The sequence below is a fragment of the Eschrichtius robustus genome, chromosome 3 (assembly GCF_028021215.1).
Source record: "Eschrichtius robustus isolate mEscRob2 chromosome 3, mEscRob2.pri, whole genome shotgun sequence".
In the NCBI taxonomy this organism is placed as follows: Eukaryota; Metazoa; Chordata; class Mammalia; order Artiodactyla; family Eschrichtiidae; genus Eschrichtius; species Eschrichtius robustus.
This window is the reverse complement of record NC_090826.1, coordinates 157,937,405-157,952,995: the sequence shown is the minus strand read 5'-3', so window position 1 is coordinate 157,952,995 and position 15,591 is coordinate 157,937,405. Positions and strand designations below refer to the sequence as shown.

At 39.8% G+C, this 15,591-nt stretch overlaps 2 protein-coding genes across 2 annotated transcripts; one reads left to right on the top strand and one right to left on the bottom strand.

Moving 5' to 3' along the window:
* Positions 1-406: 406 nt before the first annotated feature.
* C4BPB (complement component 4 binding protein beta) lies at positions 407-9,548 on the bottom strand. Its single transcript, XM_068538495.1, has 6 exons — positions 9,250-9,548; positions 8,520-8,690; positions 6,834-7,010; positions 3,175-3,268; positions 1,362-1,485; positions 407-607 (listed from the first exon to the last, which is right to left on the bottom strand). Exons 1-6 carry the CDS (start codon positions 9,305-9,307, stop codon positions 464-466), a joined length of 768 nt encoding a protein of 255 aa, XP_068394596.1. The 5' UTR covers positions 9,308-9,548; the 3' UTR covers positions 407-463.
* A 3,957-nt stretch (positions 9,549-13,505) lies between these two features.
* On the top strand, positions 13,506-14,251 carry LOC137760749 (dnaJ homolog subfamily B member 6-like; the record flags this gene model as incomplete). The annotated part of the gene is given in 2 exon segments (XM_068537647.1): positions 13,506-13,685; positions 13,687-14,251. Coding segments are annotated over 2 exon segments (729 nt in total), but the record flags the coding sequence as incomplete, so codon positions are not given.
* Between the last annotated feature and the right edge of the window lie 1,340 nt (positions 14,252-15,591).

Sequence of the window (15,591 nt, the reverse complement as noted above, 5' to 3'; positions counted from 1 at the left end):
CATCTCATATTAAAAAATGAAACAGTAATTCCCTGGCAGTCCAGTGGTTAGGACTCCACGCTTTCACTGCCGAGGGCCCAGGTTCAATCCCTGATTGGGGAACTAAGATTCCCCCAACCCGTGCGGCACGGCCAAAAAAAGAAAAGAGAAAAAAAAAAAAGGCATGTACCTGAGCTGTGATCTGAGCTTCCCATTCTCTTTCAGACAGGAAATTAAACCTTTCCCTCCCCATTAATGCGTTTCTAATTCTGGTCTGAGACAATCACCACACTTGGTCATTCTACATCCAACACACACACACACACACACACACACACACACTCCATGAGTTATGCAACTGCAGCTGGTTACTATGAAGCTGCATTTCGGCCCAAAGAGAGAAAAATCTGAAACCAATTTCAGAACCAAGAGGAAATTTTATTCATAGGAGTATTTCTATTACCCAGTCTGCTCAGCTACAATGTCAGGGCAACATTTTTGCCTTCAAATCAGCTTTCCTTATTTCCAGAGAACATTTTACTTTCTCCATCATTAAGCCACTTTTCTTTAATCTTTGTGTAAAGTTCTCTACGGCTTTGCAAAGTTCCTCACTCTCCTGAAAGGCAAGCTGAAGAAAGAACATTTTTTGAAGTTAACAATTTAAGAACTGAGACTCAGCTCTACACTTGGAAGCTAATGAGTAGTGTTTAGGTGCCCAAATGGGGGCTCAGAACAAGGCTAGCTTCAGTACGGATCTGGATCTTCAACATGATGAATCATTTAAATTTGCAGGATGGCTGGGGGCTGCCTAGGGCCCCTTTCAGGATGCTGCCAAGTGTCCCTCTCTTCCCCCTGGGGTACAGAGATATGTATAAAATCTTGCAACTTGGTGTGTCTTGGGGGAAGTTATCACTGCCTGCCCCTGGGGTACATTTTTATTTCCTGAAAATAAAATTTAGTGGCTTAAATCTACTTGTCATCCCAGTAATAAATAGAGACTTAAGAGAGGAGTCTCAATGAAAATGGATCTGTTCAGCATTTTTTGATTTTTTTTTTTTGAAGTCTAGAAAAATTTTAGAGACTTTTCACAGCAGTACTTCCAAGTCTAAGACCTAAGTTTATGTACCTTGCTCTTTAAAACACATGAGACAACAACCCGTACCAAAAGGGCCTCATGAGGTATTAATGATGATGGTGGAGAATGGGAATTCATATACAAAAACATGAGGTACTAGTTTATAGGCCCCACCCTACAATCAGGCCAAGACCAATCCATTCAAAGACATTCCAAACTGAACAGCTATTTACTGGGCATATGCCAAGAGCGACACCAGGCCCTGGAGGCACAGCTGTGAATGAGACAGAAAAGAGCCCACTCTTACCAGTGCCTTCTCCAACTCCAACTCAGCTGGTTTGGGAGCTTCTCGGGTCAACTCACAGACTGGAAGTGTACTGCTCCACTCTCCATCAACGCACTGTTGGTGCTGTGTGCCCACCAGGCAGTACCTGGACGCAAGTTAGAATGGCAGCAACGTTTACACTTCCACCTCTTGAACTGGGCAACTAAAGCTGGTTTTAGCATTGTAGTATTTCAGTATTTCACACTGTGATAGAATCTACTTTTCTGCCCCAGAGCCCTAATGCACGCTTAAGTTATCTCAGTATTACAAAGCAGTCATAAAGTAAAACCACTCTCCTGGGGGTGGAGAGGACCCAGGTGATGAGTCAGACTGTAAGACATGGAGGAGTGAAAAATTCTAAATATGTGTTTTTACGCACACAGTTTTTGGGTGGGAAGGGTGAGGGAGGAACCTCTTCATTGTTCAGTAACTTTAAAAAAGCACCTGTCATCTATGCTCTAAAAAGGAGTAGAAAGCTAGAGACAGCCTTCAAATAAATCTTGGTGAACTGCTTAAAAGGAGCCTCAGCTCTTAATCAGAAAAACATGAGAGTTGATGGCAAAATGCACTGGAGGTAAATAGTGAGATTGAAATGCCAGTGAGGTCACATGACTCTGAGTTAATAAGATTGAGGCCAGGGAAAGAAAAGGTTAGCGAATCTGTAAGGGGGTGACGGGGCAGTCTAAGTTAAGGTTAGACTTTAATTACTATGTCCTGAGGCTCTCTACTCTAAATAATTCTATTTCTGTACTTCCATATATTCTGTGGTTTTTTTTTTTGAGTTTTTCGTTCTGAGACTGTTTAGAAAAACATACTTTTTTTGGGGGGTGGCTGCATTGGGTCTTTTGCTGTGCGCAGGCTTTCTCTGGTTGCGGCGAGTGGGGGCTACACTTCGTTGCTGTGTGCGGGCTTCTCATTGCACTGGCTTCTCTTGTTGCAGAGCACAGGCTCTAGGCACGTGGGCTTCAGTAGTTGTGGCACACGGGCTCAGTAGTTGTGGCACACGAGCTCTAGAGCGCAGGCTCAGTAGTTGTAGCGCACAGGCTTAGTCGCTCCGCGGCATGTGGGATCTTCCTGGGCCAGGGCTCGAACCCGTGTCCCCTGCATTGGCAGGTGGATTCTTAACCACTGCATCACCAGGGAAGCCCCAGAAAAACATACATTTTAAATATTTTATCTTGTCTAAGCTAAGAGAAAAAAGAGTGATACTTCCATTAGGATAAATAGGAGGATCAGTCTGTCTTCTAGGGCTTGGGGAGAGCTGGCAGTGGGCTAAAGCAGCTCTCAGAATCAGAACGTGCAGGACTTCCCTGGTGGCACAGTAGTTAAGAATCCACCTGCCAATGCAGGGGACACGGGTTCGAGCCCTGGTCCGAGAAAATCCCACATGCCGCGGAGCAACTAAGCCTGTGCGCCACAACTACTGTGCCTGCGCTCTAGAGCCTGTGAGCCACAACTACTGAGCCCGCGTGCCACAACTACTGAAGCCCGCGGGCCTAGAGCCCGTGCTCCACCACAAGAGAAGCCACCACAATGAGAAGCCCACGCACTGCAATAAAGAGTAGCCCCCGGTCTCTGCCACTAGAGAAAGCCCACGCACAGCAACAAAGATGCAACGCAGCCAAAAATAAATTAATTAATTTTTTTAAAAAGTTAAAAAATCAATTCAAAAAAAAATATATCAGAATGTGCTAGGTAATCAGGGGACTAGGTTGAGACAGACCGGGTCTTTTCCAAAACAAGGCTACTAGTCAATGGGAAAGGTCTCATATTTAAAAGGCTGCAATACACTTACCTCGCTTCACAGTAATAAGTTATGGTAGATCCTGAGTTGAAATCTATTCCTTCAAAATAGCCATGAGTTGGATTCTCAGGAGGGCCACAGTCTCCTGAGAGACAGAAGTATAAGAATGACAGCTGTGAAGTCCAGTAATGCTCAATTAACAACGCCAGCCCCGTAAGAGCAACTGTGTAGGCCAGCACCTGCCACCTTCGCAGCAGCCCATGTAGGATCTGGGACATGTTCTCCATTCATTTCCTTCTGGTCAAATCATATTTATCCATGGGAAAGACTCCCTCCCCTGGCTCATTCTCTGAGTCATTAGTGACGTGAGAGTACTTTGTGATTGGCAGGAACTTGAGGAAAGGAAGGTTAAGTTGTAGAGATGCTAATTGTCAGTGTATCAGAAGGGAATAATTAGGCTATAGGTAGAGATGGAAGAAGTAACTCCTGAAACAGTAAATAGTGTGAGCTCAAATGGAGGTTGACTACCCCTGGGTGACAGTTGTACCATATGAGAGATTCAGAAAAAAAAGGAGAACAGAGCTGGGAGGAAAGAGGATGAGTCTGTAAAATTATAGAAAGAGAGTTGGACAAGGTACTAGATGTTGTGAGTTTTGGTTTTGGCTCTTCCACTGACCACATGGCATGAAAAAAGCCATTTTACCTTTCTCAGCTTCCTTCTGTTTTTTAAAAATTAATTAATTATTATTATTATTTTTTTTTTTGGCTGCGTTGAGTCTTCGTTGCTGCACGCAGGCTTTTTCTAGTTGAGGCGAGCGGGGGCTACTCTTCGTTGCGGTGCGCAGGCTTCTCACTGCAGTGGCTTCTGTTGTGGCGGAGCACGGGCTCTAGGCCCGTGGGCTTCAGTTGTTGTAGCATGTGGGCTCAGTAGTTGTGGCTCTCGGGCTTTAGAGCGCAGGCTCGGTAGTTGTGGCGCATGGGCTTAGTTGCTCCGTGGCATGTGGGATCTTCCCGGACCAGGGCTTGAACCCATGTCCCCTGCACTGGCGGGTGGATTCTTAACCACTGCGCCACCAGGGAAGTCCTCAGCTTCCTTCTTAATCTATAAGATGAGCAGGCTAAATAATATTATCCCTAAGGTCCCTTTCAGCTCTGAGGTTATATGAGTCTAAACTTGTTGATCAAGATTAACAGCTAAATTAAGAATAATTATGTAGTTATGTATTTATTGAAACACAAAGTCTTCAAAATAAATAGATAGCTAAAACAGCAAAGCATAAAAGAGCATGTATAATACTATTTTTGTAAAACACAGTCACATACAAACATATATGAACAGAAAAAAAGTCTGAAAATTATATACCAAAGTACTCTGTTATCTCTGGGTGGTAGGTTTGTAGGTAATTAAATGTTTTCTTCTTTTAGTTTCTGTATTTTTCCACAACAGAGATGTATTACTTGAGCAGTTAATAAATAATTTTTAAAAGATCAAAACCTGAGTTCAAAAGTTGTGTGGAAGAAAGGAAAAAGAATTTCAATGAGTTGATTAAGGAACTCCAGTGTCCCAAATGGACACCTCACCAAAGATATACAGATGGCATATGAAAAGATGCTCTACATCATATGTCATCAGCAAAATGCAAATTAAAACAACAGTGAGATACTATTACACATCTATTAGAATGGTCAGTCTCTGGAACACTGACAACACCAAATGCTGGGAAGGTTTTGGAACAACAGTATTCATACATTGCTGGTGGGAATTCAAAATGGTAGAGCCCCTTTGGAAGACAGTTTGGTGGTTTCTCACAAAACTAAATATACTCTGACCATATGATCTAACTCCCAAAGAAGGTGAAAACTTACTTCATAGAAAAAAACCTTCACATGGATATTTTTAGCAGTTTTATTCATAATTGTCAAAACTTGGAAGCAACCAAGATGTCCTTCAGAAAGTGAATGGATAAGTAAACTGTGGTACATCTAGAAATGAAACATTATTCAGCACTAAAAAGAAATGAGCTATCAAGCCATGAAAAGACATGGAGAAACCATAAATGCATGTTACTAAGTGAAAGAAGACAAAATGAAAAGGCCACACAACATACGATTCTAATTGTATGACATTCTGGAAAAGACAAAACTATGGAAACAATAAAAAGATCAGTGGTTGAGAGGGGTGGGGGAAGTAAAGTGATAAATAAGCAGAGCACAGGGGATTTTTAGGGTGGTGAGAATACTCTGTATGAGATTATAACGATGTACATATGTCATTATACATTGGTCCAAATCCATTGAATGTACAACACCAAGAGTGAACTCTTAGGTAAACTATGGACTTTGAGTGATAATGATGTGTCAATGTAAGTCTATCAATTGTAACAAATGTACCACTCTTGTGAGTGACGTTGATGATGGGGGGGCGGGGGGGAGGCTGTGCACATGTGGGAACAGGGGCAATAGGGGGAATCTCTGTATCTTCCTCTCAATTTTATTAGAAACCTAAAACTGCTCTAAAGAAATAAAGTATTGAAATAAATAAATTTGCAACGTTAGATGTGTACCATTCCAAATGAGATTTTAAAATTAATTTTTTGTTTCCTATGTTTTAATTTAAAATTCTGGTTAGGAGTGCATTGTAATACCAAGTCTGCCCATCCAGGATCTTTTCTTTTATTCATGTCTTATTTTATGTCCTCTGGTAAATTTTCCTATAGGTCTCATGAATGGAATTATTTTTACATTTCAATATTCATCTGATAACTATTACTAGAAAGTGAAAACTGTTGATTTTTCAATATTTATTTTGTATCCAAGAATGAAGTTTTTAGTAGAATTTCTTGGATTTTTCAGGTATATTTTGCAAATAATGATATCCTATGACTCACCAATCATTCTAGGACTCTATCCTATAGAAATAGTAGCATAGACATAAAGATGTATGTGTATAGATATATATATACAATAACATTAATTTCATCATTGTTTCTAATAGCAAAAATATGGAAATATAATAAATGTTCATCAATATGAGAGATATGGAATAAATCATGGCATATCCACATGTAGTTAAAAAGCAGGAGATAGAGTTATACATACCGATCTGAAAAAGATTCCCATGTATATTGTTATATGAAAAAAAAGCTATTTAAAAAATATGTATAGCAAAGTCCCATCTTTGTAGGTATATATGTGTGTTGGTATGTGTGTGTGTGCATTTATTTAAAATATCTGTGTAAACATAAGAAAAAGTCATTAAACACATCCAACTAATTACCTCTGAGAGCTATGAACGGTAGTGACAAAAGCAGGTATTTTCAACTCTTATTTTATGTAATTTTGCAATGATGAGTAATAGTCTTTTTTCCCCGTTTTTGTTTATCTTTCAAAAAAAAAAAGTTATCACTTAATCTTGAAATTTAAAAAAAATATAGTCAGATGTCCCAAACTACCCTGTGTTAGATCTAGTAGTACAGGAATCCTACTTGGGGGTGGCGGGGGGGCAGGTGTTATTTATTGTTTGGGTGCTGATCATTTCATTAGAGTGCATTGCTTGTGTTGAGGCTTGGCTCTTTCTTGGCTGCCTGCTAGATCCTAAACCCTTCCCAGATACAAAAAAGAGGTCAGCGTTGTGGGTATGTGGTGAATGGCTAGACTTTCACTGCCGATCAGTATCTTTGGGGTTTGCACTTTTTTTCTCTTATACTTACTGCTTTTGCAGACAGGAAAGGGAGGCACCCAGGTGTGGTTCTCTAGGCACCGGCTCCAATTGCTGCCCTTGAGGACGTAATGCTCATTGCACTTAAACGTGATAGTGTCATTCACATTCACAGGCTCCAAGGAACTAAACTCACCATTCACCAGCAAAGGGTCAGGACAGTGGCCCACTGAAGAAGAAAACAGGAAGAGATCTGAAAGGGCTAAGCGGAAACCCACCACAGCAAAGGCTAGACCTCCTCAGGCTTCATCAAGAAAATTGAAAATGAGCAGTAAAACTGCACCTTTTAATATGGACTGGTACATGGTACGAAACCATATCAATGCAGAATGAGAAAAGACTGGGTTGCCCTAACTGTGGTAGAAAATGTCTTGATCATGCACAAAGTGACAACTGACATTTGAACATACTAAAATTAAGCATGTAATTGGAAATTACCAATAGCACGTTCATCATTCTCTTATGTTAAGCATTGTTCAAAATTCTTGAGCCCATGTTTGAGGCAAATGTTTCCTTCCCTTTCATCCTGTCAAATACACACATTAGTCATCATTTTCTACTTTGTTTTCTTTTGTTCTGCCCAGGTAGAAAAACAGGAGAATACAGAGGGATGTGAATTTGGTTGTATGAATAAAGGATAAATATACAGGTGTGCTTTAGGTATAAAGGAGAACTTTACACTCTAGGTTTAAAGGAGAACTAATCCAGCTATTCCTAAAAACAGTATTAATAAAGAGAATGTGGACTAATTATTCTCCATCTCTACAGACACCACAAATGAGTTTTATGAACCTGAACAAATCACTTAGATTTCAGTTATCACATTTGTAAATTGAGAACATAAACTTTCCCATTTCAAAAATTATATGATGGGGCTTCCCTGGTGGTGCAGTGGTTAGGAATCTGCCTGCCAATGCAGGGGACACGGGTTCGAGCCCTTGTCCAGGAAGATCCCACATGCTGCGGAGCAACTAAGCCCGTGCGCCACAAGTACTGAGGCTGTGCTCCAGAGCCCGTGAGCCATAATCACTGAGCTCACGTGCCACAACTACTGAAGCCCGTGCGCCTAGAGCCTGTGCTCCACAACAGAAGCCTGCACACCACACGAAGAGCAGCCCCCGCTCACCACAACTAGAGAAAGCCCGCGTGCAGCAACGAAGACCCAATGCAGCCAAAAATAAAGTAAATAAAATAAATTTATAAAAAAAAAAATTATATGATGGATGAAATGAAATGATAAGATATATTTACTTCAAAATAATAATAATGCAAAGCAGAATTGTGGATTAAAAAAGTCGTGTTGATCATACATATGAGTTCATTTTACACTTCTGTCTTTTGTATATGTTTAAAATTTTTCATAACTTAAAAATTTTAAAGCAATATGATATTAAACAAATTACAGCCCCCCCAAAAAAGTAGTTTTAATAAGTAGAAGAAATCCTTTCCTTCTTGTAGGGATGATTGCGTCTACTAATTCAACTAAATTAATACTAAGAGCTGATTATGTACCTACTAAGAGAAGTTCCACAACTAGAGTGCTTTAAAAATCTATTACTAGAAGTTGAGAATTTTTTTTCTTATAAAGTCTTGCCATGGCCTACTGGAGGTACGATATGATATGAAAGAATACAGAGGGATGACAAGGTGAACAAAATAGCAGAAAGATCAAACTTACAGCGGCACTCGGGAGCGGGGGCATTCCATCCCTTAGATGCATTACAAAAAAGGGTTTTCTCTCCTACCAGGTGGTAGCCACTGTTACATAAGTAAGTCCCCAGAATTTGTCCTTCCCCCTCCTTTGCAACAAATATGCTATTGTCCACTGGGGGGAGTTCTGGACAGATCTCTGTTGGAGGAAAAAAAAAACAAAACAGATTCGTTTGACGTATCACGTGCCCTGAGGAAGCACTTACTAGATTCCCCATCCAAGTGTCTTTTGTCTTGATTATTAATTCTGATTCCTTGTACTCTTCCATGTCCATGTACACCCACATTCCTTCCTGCCCAAGGATTCCCAAAGTTCTGTTTTCAAAAGGATAACGGGAGTTTTACTCAAGTTCAGCCGTAAGTTATCCACTCCTAAAATAAACAATCCCCTTTCCAAATAGTGGTCCTGGAGTTTATCATAAATAAGACCTCTCAATATTTTGAAATTGGTACATTTTTTGTTCCCAGAACAGAAAGAGAGTGTAGCAGATAATGACCCACTTCATAGAGCAAAATCATTAAATATTTACTATGCCCCTATTGAGTTCAGAGCATTAGGCCAAGTAATTTGAGATTTTTCAATAAAGGAAATATATTTTATAAACTTCAATTTCATTAAAACCCTGGATAGAATGCCTCATAATCCACAAGCTGATATCACATGCCTTACAAACTGAGGTTTAGAAAAGCATACGTACCATCTGAGGCAGAAATCAGCCACATATCCACAAGACAGCATATAAACCAAAAAAACATCTTGCGATCAAAATTGTTTGACCCGGGTTGGAAATAACCCAGCCTAGGATCCTGGTTTAGATCAAAACAGGTCTTCTCACACCACTTGAGATCAGACCAACCACCTCCTTCCTAGAGAAGGGGTTGTCTTGATTTCTATTCCCTGGAAGGAAAAAAAAATTCTACAACAGGAAATAAGAGTAGCTGTAAGGAAGTTGGTACAAAGAGGGATTTTGCAAAAACCCAAAGGGGTGATAAAAAAGAGTTGCCAGTTTTAAAACTCAGTTTCAGAAATGGCCCAAGTGTTGCTTATGCAAATCCAGGTGACCAGCCCCTTTGAACTGCAGGCTGATGCTTCCTCAACAGATTTGGGCCAAATGCTCTTGCCATGACCTTCTCATCTGTCGATATTTGCCAGTGTTTACCATCCACTTTCTGCAACTCTCTCCAGCATTGTGGGTAGAGGCGGGGAGGTGGGGGTGGAGGTGTGCATCCCTTGTGCTTTCCCAAGTAAAACCCAACTCTGGGTGCTACCTCCTCCCCCTTTCTCAAATACCAGGTATCCTAAGACGGTAAGCAGCATTGAAGACTGAAAGCTCAAGGAAGTCAACTAACCTTACCTGTCTCCAACCTTCCAGACCATATGGCTTCCCAGAAAGGAGCTGGTCCTGGTGGATTCCAAACTTGAGAAGGATTCCAAACTTGAGAAGGACTCCAAAGTCCTGCAGTGACACAATGTCCTCATTTGCCAGGTCTGCACCAGGCTTCCCATTCCGTGGTCTTCTGGGCAGGATTTGACCTGTGTCCAGAGTCAACCAAATGAGCTAAGAGAGAGATGAGGGGAATGTTTGGTCTTGGGAATGAAGCATGTAAAATTGCTTTTGGGTTCCCATAGCTTCTTGTTCATGATGATTACAGCCATTAGCTAGTTGTCTGTGCTCCAATTACAAAACTGGGGTAAAATTCCTACAAAATCTTAAGTTTAAATAAAATAACAAATATAAAGCATAATAATACATATAAAGCATAAAAACACAGTAAGGTCTCAAACGTTATTCTCATCCCCACCCATTATCATTACTTTGTAATGATTTGTTCATGTCTTTCTCCCACACTAGACTATGTTAAAAAAGAAAATTCAAGATCTAATTGGCTTTATTCAACAATTCATTAATCGGGCAGCATCTCACCTAGTAAATAGAAGGGCATTCTGAGGAGTTGTACAAAATGGAGGGGTTTTATAGAAGGAGAGTGGGGCAAGGAAGTTACTAGCAAAAGAAAAGGAAGAATTGTTTCAGGATAGGTCACCGTCTTTTGGGGAAAAAATGAGAGTCTAATCATGCAGATTACCTCGTTAGTGCTGACCAGAAAATTCCAGACTGGCCCAATTAAGAGTATATTCCTGGGGAAGGTCAAAATTGCAGTTAGGTCAAGTATTAATATTAAATCCAGGTTTGGTATCAGGACTTTAGCACAGATGACGTCATTTGGGACCTGTGGTTCCCTCTTTAACAACTGTCAACAACTCTAGAACAGGGAATGTGCCTCATCTGTGTTTGCATTCCCTTCCTCTGCATTGCATAATGAAAAGTATTGATAAAATTGTCTGCTAAATGAATAAAGCAATGCAGAGTAAATGAAAAGAACAGTCACCCAGAAACTCTACCACAGCCCCTCAAATCCATAGTGATAACTTACTTATTATATACTGCTTTTATGGTTTTTCTGTGTCTTTGGTCAACTAATATGTGAGCTCCTATAGTGCAAGCATCTTTTAAAGTATAATTTTCAAAAAATTAATAACATGACATTCATGTAAATATAAAATGAACAAGTGTCAAAGATTTCACTCAACTCATTAATGAGGGAACCATTAAGATGCTACAGTGAATTTAAAGAAGAATTTGAGGAACAGATACATAATATATAGTCAGTCAAAGGCATTCTAAAATGACTTTTCTACTAGAGGCAAAACTGGTTAATATACAGGGCAACAAACTGTAATACTTGAAATCAGATTTTCTAACTGATGGAAATTAATTGAATCTCTACTGGACAAAATTCTTTTGCTTTGCCCTGATCGGGAATCATTTGCATTGTTCTCAGAAAAGAATCATTTGCATTCCTACCCATTTTCTACAAATTAACCTGCACTCTTATAAGAGAGTTGTAAAAAAGCCTAGTTAATAGAAAGTCAATCAAAATTACACACCCTTATGGAATCAATAATCCCTAGAGAGTGTCTGCTAGAGAATACTCAGTAATCCATAAAAAAAAGTCTCCAGTGATCTCTTTTTGCCTAGTTACAAGTTTTGAGTAATTTTTAACATACCACATATTCTATTTCTTGAGGAATACATGTTCCTCAGTATCTAGTGTACATAATGTTTGTACAAAAAATAATAAAAAATGAAAGAAAATTTTGTTTATTGCTACATGGGTATAAAATATTATTGCTATACATGGGTATAAAATAGAGCATTATTACAGGACATAATTGTAAATAAGTCTTCGTCTCAATGGCTTACATTAGATTCAGAATGATTAGGACTTTAGGAAGGTACTATATTGCTTATAATACTGTCTTCCTAACGTTTCTTCGTGAAATGTAAAAATATTTACACTGAGTGGGATATAGAGAGACTATAAATATCCTCACAAAGTTCAGGTCAGGTTTTATGGTCAAATAAATTAGAAGAAAACTTTGTTTTCAAAGCGTATTGAATTTTGTAATTCCATATAAGGGATTACATGTTTTATTATGAGTGTCCAAGGTTGAATAAACTAATAAATGAGCAGTAACTGACCTTTCTAAACTGTTGAACAATTTGATCTAATCCAGATTGTTTCCTGGAGAACTAGGGTAATAAATCAGGTGCAGAAGTTGTACTTAGACTGGTTTGATTACTTTACAAAGGGATGGCGCCAGTAATTAGCGGAAGAGATCAGAAGGTGAGGGCGGAGGGGTAGAAAAACAAAAGTCCGCAATGCCTAGGCTGGGGGAAGAGTTGTGGGGAGTTAAACAAGGGGACCACACCCTGTGTTGTGTGTGTGTGTGTGATTTTAAGAGAGTTGGGAAAAGATTTTTAAAAGTTCTACAGTATGTTACGAATGGATTTCCTTCGGTCTTTGTCAAGACAATTCAGAAAAGATCTAAATTGCTTCTCTGGTTATTTTTTATTTACCAAGTTGATGTTTCTTGAATGCCTCACCAAGAAAAACCTGGGCCAGAAAAGTAGCCTTTATGCAGATTACATGAGAATAAAATATATAAATTTTAAAAAGGTCAAACTGTTCATGAAACATTGTAGAATAAGCTTTGCTTGTGAGTCAAGACAGACATGCACTACAGCAAGATCAGACTTGATGAATGACAAATAGGGTGTCTTTAAGTGGTGGCAATATAACTCTTCAAAGACTACTGCTCACCTTGTTATGTCCCTTCAGACTTACTACAAAGTCCCTATTACCTACTGAAGCAGATTGCTATTCATTCCCAAAATCCATTCCATCCTTCTTCTTTAGTAATTAAACCACAATTATAGCTGGCACAAGGTCACTTGGAATTTTTTTTAAAAAAATACATTTCAGCCTGCCTGCAGTTATATATAGCCATGAGCTATGAGAATAAGTACTGCGTGCAACATTTAGAAAACACCCTTAAAGGAAGTTGGTGTACCCTTTTTGCTCCCTTTTTACTGACTGGAATGTAGACATGATTCTGGTAGCTTGAGTAGCTATATTGTACTATGAGGTAGAATCCAGCACATTGTAGGTGAGAGTAGTAACCTTCTGCATGTGTAAGGTGCTGTTATTTTGGATTTGGTGACACCTTCAGCTGAAACCAACTCTAATCTGAAACACTGATGAATACAAGAAAATAAGGGTCAACTGGTATTTGAGTGAAAGGACCCAGGAATTTAAATTTGGAAAAAAAATGTTTAATAGACTTTACTAAACTGTGCCCAGAGGCTGTTTTCCATCCCATGCACAAATTCTAAAAAAGCAACGGATGAAAGAGAAAACCTAGGAAGTGAAAACTGAATGTAAACAATAAGGTAGGAGAAAGGAGAGAAAGGAAAGCGCGAGGACCGTCGCAGCCCAGCCGCCACCGCCAGCCGCGCCGCCGTGTCTGAGCCGAGGAGCCCCGGTCGCCGCCCCGCCGCGCCTTCCGCCGCGGGCTCCCGCGTCCTCGGACTCGTTTCCAACTGCCGGTTAAAACACGGTGGATTACTATGAAGTTCTAGGCGTGCAGAGACATGCCTCAGCCGAGGTTATTAAAAAGGCATATAGGAAACTGGCACTGAAGTGGCATCCAGATAAAAATCCTGAGAATAAAGAAGAAGCGGAGGGAAAATTCAAACAAGTAGCTGAGGCGTATGAGGTGTTATCAGATGCTAAAAAAACGGGACATCTATGACAAATACGGCAAAGAAGGGTTAAACGGTGGTGGTGGAGGTGGAAGTCATTTCGACAGTCCGTTTGAGTTTGGCTTCACATTCCGAAACCCAGATGATGTCTAGAGGGAATTTTTTGGTGGAAGGGACCCATTTTCATTCGACTTCTTCGAAGACCCCTTTGAGGACTTCTTTGAGAATCGAAGGGGCCCCCGCGGAAGCCGGAACCGAGGCACGGGGTCGTTTTTCTCCGCTTTCAGTGGATTTCCCTCTTTTGGAGGGGGATTTTCTTCTTTTGATACAGGATTCACTTCCTTTGGTTCACTAGGTCACGGGGGCCTCACTTCATTCTCTTCCACGGCATTTGGTGGCAGTGGGATGGGCAACTACAAATCTATATCAACTTCTAGCAAAGTGGTTAATGGCAGAAAAATCACTACAAAGAGGATTGTCGAGAATGGTCAAGAGAGAGTGGAAGTCGAAGAAGACGGCCAGCTGAAGTCCTTGACGATAAAGGGTAAGGAGCAGCTGCTGCGCTTGGATAACAAGTAGCTCTCCGCACGTGCGCAGCAGAGCGTTCCCTCTGGCGCGTGGGAGGACTGACAGGAACATTTTTCTGAAGATTTCACAGGAACTCGACTTTCAGTGTAACTGTACTTAATCTAAAGTATTTATACACAGCTCATTGGAGCCCTACTTGTCATAGACTTTTGAGTTTATTGTTGGGACCACACGATAGGACCATTTTTTTTGTCTTTAAAATTGTTGTAAATCTCTGTGTGCACTTTGCTTCTTTATTAAACGTAATCCAAGGTGGCCGTGACTCTTCCGTACACTAACACCAGCAGGGACCTGCTTTTCCATTGTGTTTGAAACATGAGCCAAGTAGTGTCGGCCTGCTGTGAAGTTAACATCGCCAGGGCGAATCTTCCACAAAAGTAATTTCAAGTTTTTTTCAGTACATAGTAGTGAAAGACATTAATGCATTAATGGTAATACATTTCTGGTTTAATATAAATTGAGGATGTTTTCTAGTTGTGCATGAATGCTGGCAACTAAGTAAGTTTTGACGATTGTTTACATATGTAATGTGTTAAGCTTAGGTTTAAAAAGTTAAGCTGGTAAACTGGGTCTTTGTCATTTGCTTAAAAAAAAAAAGAAAATAAATGCAAAAAAAAAAAAAAAAAATAAGGTAAATGGATCACTAATTAAGAAAACCCAAACGGATAAACAAGCTATTACCTGAAAGTAGGCTGGATACTTGGTGAAGGGCATTACACTTTTTGAGGCGAGGTCCCATTAGATCTGGAATGCTCTTCCCAAGGGTTCCTATGCTTCTGAAATTATTTCACTTAATTGCAAGGAGAAACTCACCTATAGACTCTGACTTAGTTTTCAAACGTGCGGTATCACATATACAACCAAAAAGCGTACTTAAATGTCTTTGGAAATTCAGAAGGGAGTTATTCTGCCCAAAATGCAGCTGGCTTAATGAGAATAAAAGAAGAAAGACTTTGTTCCCTTAAGTTTTTAAGAAAAAGAAAACATTACTCTCCATGATTAGCAATGTTATCTTATTACAATCTATTCAAATTCTTAACTAATCCACAATGTCCAGTTTAAAAAAGTGAGCATTTCAGAATCTCATATATTCCCCTTCTCTGCTTAAGAGTTAATATCAAATAGATGTGTCTTCATTTTTTATGTCAAAGGAAAGAAAGGAAGATGAGGTGTATGAGTATGTGTGTAGATTATCATCTACCTCCTGGTTTCCTACCTTGAGGTCCAGGAATAGGTTTCAGGAGGTCACGACCCCCCACTAAATTGTATGTACAACTTATGTGTGTGTACCTTTTTCTGGGGAGAGACTCCTTAGCTTTTATCAAATTCTCAAATGAGTTCAGGACA

Coding starts and splice junctions, on each gene's coding strand:
- C4BPB (XM_068538495.1), bottom strand. CDS start 9,307: ATGTTTTTTTGGTTTATATGCTGTCTTGTGGATATGTGGCTGATTTCT. Junction 1,486..3,174: donor ACTTATTACTGTGAAGCGAG/GTAAGTGTATTG, acceptor ACTTGCGTCCAG/GTACTGCCTGGTGGGCACAC. Junction 608..1,361: donor TGGAGTTGGAGAAGGCACTG/GTAAGAGTGGGC, acceptor TTCTTTCTTCAG/CTTGCCTTTCAGGAGAGTGA.